The sequence below is a fragment of the Gekko japonicus genome, unplaced genomic scaffold (genome assembly GCF_001447785.1).
Source record: "Gekko japonicus isolate JY-2015 unplaced genomic scaffold, Gekko_japonicus_V1.1 scaffold1351, whole genome shotgun sequence".
Taxonomy (NCBI): Eukaryota; Metazoa; Chordata; class Lepidosauria; order Squamata; family Gekkonidae; genus Gekko; species Gekko japonicus.
Genome location: NW_015173169.1, coordinates 232,046 through 244,092, shown reverse-complemented (window position 1 = coordinate 244,092; position 12,047 = coordinate 232,046). Strand labels below are relative to the sequence as shown.

The 12,047-nt window shown below is 38.9% G+C and overlaps 1 protein-coding gene across 1 annotated transcript in view; it reads left to right on the top strand.

Annotated features, from left to right (window-relative positions):
• NCAM2 (neural cell adhesion molecule 2) overlaps nt 1–12,047 on the top strand; it is a 454,404-nt gene that overhangs the window by 244,496 nt on the left and 197,861 nt on the right. Inside the window, 2 exon segments of the mRNA XM_015422532.1 lie at nt 3,648–3,765; nt 9,725–9,885. Of these exon segments, the coding sequence (XP_015278018.1) occupies nt 3,648–3,765; nt 9,725–9,885 (279 nt within the window).

The following is a 12,047-nucleotide window of genomic DNA, read 5'->3' as shown; positions in this document are numbered from 1 at the left end:
TGTATATTATCTTTCATATACCTCTTTGGTACAAAGCCTGTTTGATCAGTGTGTATTAAATTTAGTATCTATCTAGTACTGCTCATACGGCTGTCACCTTAAGCAGAAATTAGAACCAAAGAAAATATTTTAAAAGACTTTACTCAGTATTATTTTCCTTATATTTGATCATTGCACCTATGAATTACTGCCTTCTTTATATATTAATGTTATATATGCCTCTTACCTCGTCGGAAGTATAGTCTTTCCTTCTTTTATCTCATTCATAAGTTTTTGTAATTATTATTAAATTATATTAAACTATAATTAAAACATCTTCAAAATGTTTGTAATACATTGTTGTCAGCCCATCTGGGCCTTGTGCTTTGTCCTTTTGCATATTTTTATGCCCCCCCCCCCAAAAAAAATAAGTCTAGCTCATCACCTAGTTGTGCAATACACTGAAGGGATAGAATAAGGCTTCTGGACAATCTTCAGCTCTCCTGGCTATGCTATACATATTGCCATATGATGATTAATTAATCTAATTGTGGATTACTTACATAAATGGCTACTCTGCACTTTTTGTTTTAAGCAGAGGCAAGATATACTTAATTTTTAGAATTATTTATAATATGCTCATGTTTCTTTACGTGAGATTCTCATAGGCATAAAATACCCGTGTTTTGCTTTTTAAGCTTAGAAGCTTTTGCATGTTTCAAGGGAGAGTTCAGTCCATTAATGTTTACCGATACTATTTTTAATGTATCCATTTTGTCCCATTGTTGATGCATGGCTGTTCCTTCTTCTGAGCTCTTGGTCTTCAAACTTTTGAGTTGCTTGGAGATTTTCCTTCAGTTCCTCTATGTAAATCCATCACTTCTTCAGCCAATTGCTTGGCTTGTTCTTCTGTCACAATTACTATATTTCCTTTTGGTAAGTATACCCCTATTGCAAATGGTATTTTCCAGTGGTACTTTATTTTTCTTGTAAAATCTGTCTCAGAAAGTCAAAGTCTTTCCTTTTCCTTAATACACTTGTTGGTAGATCCTGAAAAATCAGCACTTCTTTTTCTGCTACTTTAAATGAAGATTCTTTTTGCTTCTTCAATATTGCATCTCAAGGCAGCTTGTGGGGGAATGAAATCTTGAATTCACTCTAAATATCTGGTCAGTATAAGGGAAATCTCCTTGTATCTTTAAATAATTTTGATGCAGCTCATGAAATTTCTCTTCTAAATTTAGCCTCCCAAAGTTTTCTTGTATGCTTCAAAAACACAGATTACTTGTTCTGCGTTGGATTTCCAAGATTTCAATTCCTTTCTCAATCCGTCTTGTCTTTTTAGATATTTAGCATTATATTTTTGCTTTTCTTTAATTCTTATGATTTCTTGTAATTGCCCTTGTAATTTTACATTAATTTCTGATAGTCCAGCCAATAAATCTTGACTTGCTTCTTGGATGTTTTTCTGAGTTCTTTCCTCAAATTCTTGAATGTTTCTTGAAATACTCTGAATGTTCTTCTAGGTTCTTTCTCCAGATTCTTAAATGTTTCTGTGGATATTCTGAATGTTCTTCTGGGTTCTCAAATTGTTGCATTTGATGCACCAGTGTTCATGATAGCTTTTCCACCAGTTCCTTGATTCCTTGGTCATCTGTTTCTTCTACTTTCCTTTTATCTTTTTGACATGTTCCAGTTGTCGTTCTTCTTTTCACTCTTCTCTTTTTTAAAAAAATATATACAGACATTCCATATACTATTTCCATATATTATTTTCTATCTAAATATAGGAGTATACAACTGTCACATTGTATATTGTTGAAATAACTAGAGTATATATTTGATATAGTAAGGAGAAATGCTTTCTTAAATCCGAATATAAAAAGTATTTGTAACATAAAATGAATATTCTAAATAATAGTGATGGAAATTTAAAAAGTAGATTATCTTCTATTCATGCTCTTTGTAGTAAAGATTATTTTAAGTGTTATACTATATGTCACCAACATAATTGTTTCTTTGTCATATATTAAGATTTATAATTAATGAAACTGGGGAAAATAATGAGGTTGCCACTGTTGCCAGATCTGCCTTTTATCATCTGCGGCAGGTCAGGCAACTTGTTCCCTATCTCTCCCCCCAGGACTTAGCTACAGCTATCCATGCAACAGTCACTTCCAGGCTGGATTCGGTCTATGCCAGGCTGTAACACGTTCTATGCCAGGCTGCCCTTGAACCTGACCCAGAAACTCCAGCTAGTGCAGAATGTGATGGCGTGCTTGCTGACGGCGACGTCTGTGCAAGCATGCATTCAGCTGGTGCTATGCCATCTGCACTGGCTACCAGTTGAGTACCAGATCTACTTCAAGGTTTGGTACTGACCTATAAAGCCCTTCATGGTCTGGGACCAGCATACCTTTGGGACCCTATCTCCCCATATATGCTCTGGAGAGCCTTGCGCTCCACAGACCAACATTTATGGGTAATCCCTGGCCCAAAAGATGTCTGCTTAGCCTCAAGCAGGCTGTGGCCTTTTCTGCCAAGGCCTCGACCTGGTGGAACACTCTCCCAACTGAGATCAGGGTCTGTGGGGCCTGTTACAGTTCTGCAGAACCTGCAAAACAGAGCTGTTCCACCAGGCCTTTGGTTGAGCCTATAGCTGCCTAATATCCTGCTAACATCTAACAGGAGGCATATTGGACTGCTCTGGAATAATGTATGTTTTTTAGCTGCTATCCTGTTTTATTTAACTGGTTTTTAATTATATATTTTGTATATATTATACATAAAATTATGTATTCTATTAATGTTGTGAGCTGCCCTGAGCCCACTGTGGGATAGGATGGGATATAGGTGCAATAAATAAATCCAGGAAAGAAAGTGAAAACAGGTTTGATATACTTGATATATTTCATCTGGTTAAATGAATATTTCCACTCTGCTTTGCAAAGGCAGTTCTTCCATTAGTCTTTACACAGTTCACATACATCTTGTGTTAAATATCTGTGATTTAAAAACCATAAACAGAAATAAATTCTCCCCTTTCCTGACATGTTACATCCAAAAGCCATAACTTTTCAAGTTGTCTCCTCTTACCGCTGCAATAAGGCACTGCTAGCAGTCTGCTTATCTCATGTGTTGGAGCTGTAGTCCAGTGAAATGTTGTTGCTTTTTTTTTTAAAAAAAAGAGAGTCATAAATGCATTTTTTACATATTGGTAAAGAAAGAAAAATGAGAAAATAACAAAAGTTGAGTCAACTTTGAAGGCAGAAGCCATCTTATCTCTGTTGCCTTTGCTGGAATCAGAACTTGGTGGAGCTAGATAAATTTGTGTGCCCCCCACCCCAGTTAACCTGTCAGTTGGGTCTCCCCTATAAGGGAGAGGTAAATATACAGAAATAAAAACTCCCCTTTCCTGATGTGTTATATCCAACAGCGAGATAGGTGCTCCCTTAAAGTCTCTATTTCCAGGAAGTTTCATCAGAAAAGATTTAAAGGAAAAGAATATTACTTCAGTTAAAACTTCCGTCTACCTCGGCATTGTGACATGACATTGTGATACTGTGTTTGCAACTGATATTACTAAAGATGTAATATTTTAGACCATGTAAGAAATTTGTTTTAATTATCAAAGTTCATATATATCTATATTTCACATTTTTGCCCAGTTCCTCCAACTATTACATTGCTCCAGAAGTCATTCAATGCCACAGCAGATCGAGGAGAAAGAGTTACTTTATTTTGTAGTGCCAGTGGCTCACCTGAACCTGAAATCAGCTGGTATAGGTAAGTTCAAATCTCTGTAGCAGTGAAATGTAACGTCCAAGAGATTTAAATATTACAGAATACAAGTGGGGACCTGCAAAAAACTTTCAGGGAAAATGCATCCCTTCTCTCCCCCCCTTTACTTCCTTCCTTCTCTCCCCTTCTCAAAATATGTTCCACCCCCTCTTTCTCTCCCTCTCCTTCTCCCCCTTCACTTTTCTGACAATCTTTCCCCCTCTATTTCTGCCCTCCCCTTCTCTGAGAGTATTCACCAGTTTGGTGTAGTGGTTAAGTGTGCGGACTCTAATCTGGGAGAACCGGGTTTGATTCCCCACTCCTCCACTTGCACCTGCTGATGTGACCTTGGGTCAGTCACAAGCTCTGGCACAGCTGTCCTTGAAAAAGAGCAGTTTGGGTCAGAGCTCTCTCAGCCCCACCCACCTCACAGGGTGTCTGTTGTGGGGAGGGGAAGGGAAAGGAGTTTGTAAGCCGCTCTGAGACTCCAAGTGAAGGGCGGGGTATAAATCCAATCTCTTCTTCTTCTTCTTTATCCTCTTCTCCTTCTCTGACAATATAGCTATGACGATATAAACATGTATCTATATTGTGCAAACTTCAGTGTATATTTCAGAACATAAGTGCTTAGTGGCATAATCCTGTGCAGAGTTACTCCAGTCTAGAACTTTAAAACCAAGGCATGCACACTAGGGTGTTGGTTCATAGGATTGCACTTAGTATGGTTTTCTTTTTGCATTTCTCTACAACCTCCATGGTTTCCTCTTGCTTCTCATATCCCCCGATTGTCATATGCTTCATGAAGCACACAAAACCTGATTGTATTTTTATGCATTACATAGTGACTCAAATAGCCACAGGCATTTTTTTTAGTTTACATCAAACAGTTTTTGAAGTCATCAATTGCATTTATTTTCAAGGGAATATTTTGATTAATTCTTTTTGATAGACTAGGCACATTTCCCCCAGTTTTCCAGAAATCTAATATTTTAAATTGTTTCTACCACTGCAAGTGTAAAACTACAAATATCTGCACCCCTCCCAACTGAGGCCATTTCTTAGCCTGGTTGTTTCCTTTACCATGTTTCTTGAATGTCTCTGACCTTGATCAGACCTCCTAAGTACTAATTAGAATAGGAGTCCAAGTTCAGTTATATTCCCACAGGGGACATGGAATAAATTTGTTGGTAATTTTGCCACAAAGACTGTAACCAGTGCAGCCAATTATTAGATTTTATTTCTATGAGATCTTCACCTCTCACATGCTGCTCTCAGCTAACAGCAAATTTTAAAAACAAAAAACATAAACCTCACAAATTATTTCTGAAGTACATAAGGATTATAAATATTATTTGATCGAAAGTTGAACAACTAAGTACAAGTTAGGGTTGCCAGGTCTAGGCTGGAAAATTCCTGAAGATTTTCAGGTGGAGCCTGGGGAGGGTGGGGCTCGGGAGGGGACAGACCTCAGCAGGGATGTGGTGCCAAAACAGCTGTTTTCTCCAGAGGAACTAATCCATGTAATCTGGAGAATATTTGTAATTGCAGGAGCTCTCCAGGCCTCACTCATTGGTTGGCAGCTTTAGTACAAGTAGTACTGATTGTCCTGTGCAGTATACTCAGTCCCAAAATATTACCTTCTACATTTTTGTGTACTAGAAATAAAATCTGGATCCTTATTATGTTGCACAATATCCTGATTAGTTATTGAAAGAACACCAAGGTTGATCTTGGGGAACCTATTTTACCAAATATTCTTCATATTTAAATATCATTTGGAGTATAGCATAGTTCATCTATCAATAGCTTGATTTCACAAATTAAATACATTCCAGTGCTGTGTCTTAGAAGGAATCATTTTGCATGATTTTTTGTAGTAGAAAATTTGGTTCCCCTGGCACAATCCAAATTACAGACTCCCTTACAGAGATGTGTAGGGTCACACTCACATTCTTGGGTTGTTGGATGATGTCTCCCCTCTCCCTTTACTGTCTATCCTTGCATTCAGATTGCATTTACTGAGCAGAAGCAAGCTTCTCCATTGAACACTGTAGTTGTTTTCATAAAACTGGCTGAAATGGGGTCTTCAATGGAAATGACTGGTGATATAAAAATAAAGCTTATAGCCTTTCTGAATTATATATTTTGAGGAAGTTTGTTTCTTAAAAACATAAAATACAGTATTTTATTGTTCTCTTTCATTGCACACTCTTTAATTATTCATATGTCAAAGAATTATCAGTAATCTCTACTGTGAGTGTTCATATCCTTGCAACCACATGTAAGCAAAACCTTCTATAGTCTCAGGAAGATTCCCCCCCTCTCCCATTTGTACAGACTGCATAGTCTGCATCTTTTGGAGTATAAACTTTGGTTTTGTTCAGCTGAGAAAGGCATAGCTTATTTAAGAGAGAAACAGGTCATTTCAAATGTACTGTTTGCTTGTCAAAAATATTCAAAAGAGGGGACGTTCCATGTAGATTAAACAATCTATACTGTATAGACAATTAAATTAGGTAATCATTAATACCATATAAGGTTTCTATTTCTCCTGGATCAGTTTGTGCAGAATTTCATTTTGTGTTGCATGTCAGCTAGTATGTTGAAAAGAGTATAGGGAAAAATATAACCTGATTTTAAAATGTTTCCTTGTTGAGAGTACACCTTTGATGCAAATTGTGTCAATCATGAGTAATGGATGGAAGGAGTATTGTTGTAGTAACAGTTCAATATTAAAAAGAAACTATATATATATATATATATATATATATATTTCGGCTTACATGACCAGTAGTCTTAAGCACACGTACACACATTTATGCAATAAAAAACAACAAGTAAAACATCAACACTATTTAAAAAGCTCATACATGGACAATAGGGTACGTTATCCCAATATGAGTGTGTTACACTGGCTAAAATCGTCAAACCACATGAGGTAATTCTTCCAACTGGTACCCGCTACATCAAATCAGAACAGTTTGAACTTTCCCCACCTTGTTCTCTTTTTTTTGCCACGGAAACTATATTCAATCTCTCATCACTGGATCTGCACATGCAGTGAACAGGTCAGGATGCATAATAACTTAAAACAAGTGTGTTGAAAAAACGACTAATCAAATAAACTAACTTACTGAATTATCCTGATTATACAATGCAGCCTATGAGAAAAGAGCTGCCCTGCAACAATGTAATAAAAATTGCATACTTTGAATGAACTATTTGGTACTAGCTACTTGGCACTACTTTGTTGGCACTAGCCAGGGGTCATTTTGTAGAAAAAGAGGTTCAGGAGCTCATTAGAATAACTCATTAGCATAACTTATTTGCATATGCCACACCCCCTGACATCACTGGAAGTGTGTCAGAAGGCAACACCCACTGCTCAGGATCCACCCTCAAAATCTCCAGGTATTTCCCAACTCAGATTCAAACCTGGGTCTCCCAAATTCTTGACTGGAACACTAACCACTACACAACACTTCATGGGGCAGCAGCTGTTGAGCAGTAGCAAGCAGCTGGGCCTGCATGAGTTATGCACGCCCCCAGTGACTGCTGTTCCACACCCAGAAGATGGGTTTTGGCTTGCAATGAATTGAGTATGTGTCCTTTGACAAGCTTAGGGGCATTTGGCCTCAGCAATGGGGAACAGGACAATATTAAGCTACTTTACAGGACTGTTTTGAGAATTACTGACAACATGGCCATTGGGACAGGGGAACCATTGCCTCAGCCCCTTTGAAATCAAATTAGGCACAAAGCACTAATTGGCTGAGGCAGTTAATTGCCCACCTATGAAAGATGGCATAAAAGTTCATCTCTGCCTCCTCACCACTATCTGTTTGCCACACCTTCGTTTTGTGGTGCCATTTTTTGGTTACTTAAGCTAAGTTCTTACATTCTCAGTAAAAAGGCTCCCATATACTACTCATTGAGGTCTGTGTTATATATTTTTTTAAAAAATTATTTATATCATAAAATAACATAACAAATATAACATCATACTAGAACAACAAAGACCAACTACAGATAATTCAACAATGCGATGATAGCAATGAAAAATGAAAATATTCGAATCATATTGTTCAAACTTGAGATTTCCCAAATCAAATATTTTTTTTCACTTTGCAGAGACTTTAAACTCATCCGTATTTTCCCATTTAAACAATATGCTGACCAAAAAAATCCTCTGTCTCCAGTATTTGAACTGTTTTAACTCTGCCATCTTCCATTTAATTTCCAAGAAATTCAGAAAGGTCTCTACACCCAAGAGGTGTCCCATATCCAATTTTTAGTGATAGAGCATGAAATCTCAGTTTTACATGGAATTTTTTTGGTGTGATTTCAACAGAGCACATTTTAAAAAATAAATAGAGACCTGCTTTTGTGGCTCTATAATGATGATTAAAGGGTTATTTCAGGAAGTGGAAGTTAGAGATTTTGTGGGTCCTTCACAAAATCAAAGGAAGCTTCATACTTCCAGAGAGTGCTGATGGAAGGTTATTTATTTATTTATTACTTTAACTTTTACCCCACCCTCCCCACCAGGCAGGCTCAGGGCGGCTTCCACAAAACTGATGAATAATATACATTTTACAAATGATAAAATACAGTAAATCATTTATTTCTATTGCCATCGAAGTTATGTTTTAAATCGATTTGTCTGTGTTTTAAATGATTTACTGTATTTTATCATTTGTAAAAGTGCAGTTTAAGGACTCATTCAGCGGTGCCACCACCCTAGGTCATGCTGGGTCAGAGTTCACACAGGGCGCTGCTGGTAATACACCACTCCTAACGGAACACCTGCCTAAAAAGCTGTTTTCACAGCCCTGCGGAACTGTGAAAGGTCCCGCAGGGCAGCTTTGAGCCTGACTCTATATTAAATAATAATCAACAGGTCCATTGGCAGCCTCTGCTCTCAGCATTATATGGACCCTACAGTCTCCTTTCGGTCGCTAGAAAGATCTTTCACACAGATAGAGGCTTAGTTTATCTCTCCTGCCCCAGTAACTGATCTGGCACGTGCTCTCCTCTCACGCTCAACAGTTCACCTCTCTCTTTCGCACCCACACATTAGCTCCTGTTCACCCAACAGCCAACTTCCCTCACCCGCGCTAGATGTCTCCGGAGCAAATATATCTGCCTACACTCACCCACCGAATCCAGCTCTCCAGCTCTGAGTTTGTGTCACACACCCACAGACACTCAAACTCTTAAGAGTACTAGATGAGCTGTTCTTCTGAGTCCCCCTGTGTGTGTCTTCATAGGCACCCACACACACACGCACACACATTCCTACACCTGCCTGCCTCCTCCAGCCGGGGGAGGGCTCCAAGCAGAGCAAGAAGGACTGGCCCGCCGATTTGGCTCCGCCTGCAACTTTCTGGCTGCCTGCTCCTCGCAGGCGTTCTCCTTCTTCCTTGCACTTTTGTGAGTGAAGTGCCTCGCTTAGGCAGAAGTGGCAACAATTGTACAAATCAGGTGTCTTACAATGCCTTTCCACTTGTAATCCCTCACCCATTCCTACAATTGACCAACAACGCTCCTGCGCTTTTGGTGCAACCACTTCTAAGCCCAGCTCCACAAAGGCAAGTCCACTGAAGCTCTCGCCCTCTTCCTGGTGTGCCGGTGCTGCAAGCTGTAGCCACCCACTTTCCTTTCAGGGTGCGCTGCAGAGAAGTGTGGTACCCCCCGCGGGAAGGCATTTCACCTCAGTCTTCTTTCTTCATGGTTCAGGTGGATAATTCTGATGGTGGGTGACCTGGGAGGGGGGCAGGCCGGGCCTGTTTACTGCCGGAGTATTGCTCCGGCCCGCTCCGGCCTGAAATGAGGCCTGGCACTAGCTATAAAAGTAGTTAGTGTAGAAGTAATATTGAAAAATGGAAAAGTCCAGGTCAGGAATAAGAACTTTCAGGTTCTAAAATATTTTTTATTCTGTTTATAAATCTGTTTTATTCTTTAGAAAAGGAAAACGTATTGAAGAAAATGACAAATATACATTGAGAGGAAGCAGCAGAGAAATAACCATCAGAGATATCAAAAACACTGATGCCGGTCCTTATAACTGTGAAGCAAAAAATAAAGCTGGAAAGGTGATGAATCAGACATTTCTTCAAGTTTTTGGTAAGTATTGTCCTTAAATTACAATCATCTGAGGACTGCTGAGTGTCATGTATATATCATTTGTTGCCACTGAATTTCATTTAAACTGAGAAACTCTTGGGGTTTTATTCTTCTTGGATAGTTGGGATGGTGACTCACATGCCTCTGAGCTTCCATCATATTTCACCTAAAATTCATGGCAAACATGAGTGCTGAATACAATGTATGAGGGATTTCAAAGAAGCTAAATTATTTTTCAGGAAGGTAATATTAGCTGATATAAAGAAAAAAAACATTAATTTACTAATTAAAAATGAATCCATGCAGCATCACACGTAGTGCTATGTAATTTCCAGTATATGGCTGGAAGTGACATAAGATTGCCTTATTTCTAAAGCTCCTTATGTCACTTCCTTTTTTTATCAGAAGTTATGTGGCACTGCAGCTGGCACTGTGGCTCTCCCATATGCCTGCCCAGAAACCTCCTACTCCCAGATGACCTCCTGATAAACTGGGAATCAGCATCTGAACAATCCTGTTTGAAAGCTGGTTGCATTGTTCAAATTCCAAACAGGCTGACTGGGAAATTTGCTACATCCTACAAACGGAAAGGATAGTGCATCAACAACCTTGATTACGGCACTATATACCTGCCTTATAATCAGGAAGAGCTTCACCTCACACAGGTTAGTTGGTTTGGAGCTAGGGTTAACATTTATACTAGGAATACCCAAGTGAATAAAAAGGGAGTGCTGTTCTCCAGGCCTGTAAGTCATTGGCATGTCATCCCAGTTTTCTATTCTAGGTTGAGGATTTTCATGATAAGCTTCCAGTCTGGGATCATTGGGATCACAATTACTGATTGACTATATCTGGGTTTATTTATTTATTTTCTATGACTGCATGAACCACAGTCTTTTTTGGGGGGGTATTTTTTTTGGATTTTTCATATGTGAGTTTGTGTCTGTGTGTGCATGAGTGCACACACGCACCTGGAAGTCATGGTGACCTCTGGTGACTGACCCCTACTGGGGGCCTGGAGGATATTCAGAGAGGTGGCTGAATAAAGCCTGCCCCTGCCTCCCAACTGCTGGTATTCCAAGGAGGTCTCCCATCCAAATACTTTCCAGAGTCGACTCTGTTTAGCTTCCGAGATCTGACAAGATCGGGCTTGCCTGGACTATCCAGGTCAGGACATGAACCACAGTCTTGTATTGTTGGCTTTTTTAAAAAAATGGAGGGGGGAGAGATTAGAGTGATGGGCTTTTCATTCATTTCATAGACAATTATAACAAAGTAATAAGTATATTGCTTTTAATTCCATGACATATGAAGTCTTAAGAAGACTTTAAAATAACAAAACTGATTATCCTAACAGGTTGGATATTAGTGATGACCAAAAATATGCATTCCCTTTTCATTAAACCTTTTGTCTCTCTCAGAAAAAGAAAAAGGAAGGGCAGAACAAAGCAGACAGACATGGCTTGGAATAGGTGCATGTAAGGGCACTGTCAGTATAATAGGCAAAATCAGCACCACAGTGCTATGGCTTTCACATTTATTAGCATTGTCATTCTTGTGCACACAACAATTTGCAAATGCAAACATAGACTTAGTGCAATTCTGCTTGCTCAAGATTTTGAGCAACACCTACTGCTTCCATCACTGTACATTATAGTGCCCAGAAATTGGTTACACAAGGTCTTGCAAGCTGAAATACAGGTGACAGTACACAGTGCTTTAAAAAGAGGTGCTGGTACTCATCTATAATGGTGTACCAATTTCCACCATTTTCTCCTCAGGAGCCCCCACCAATGGTTTCAGTACTCCATACCAGTGAGTACTACCATACATACACACGCACACACACACACACACACACACAAACTGAGGATACAGGAAGTTTGAATTAGCACAAGCAGTTATTCTCTTTTCCTTGCACTTCCACTTCAATAAGATCTCTAATGTGAGTGGGAATTTTTGTTTTGAGGGTTAGTGATTTTATAGTGTTAGAGTTGGTTTTATTGTCATGAGTTTTATATGTTGTAAACTGCTCTGAGCCCACATGCAGGAAAGGTGGGATAGAAATTAAAATAAATAAATAATACTCTTGCCGGATATTTAGAAATGCTACATGTTAATGAGCTTTGGGTGCATGAGCACTAGTCCTGAATATATATATA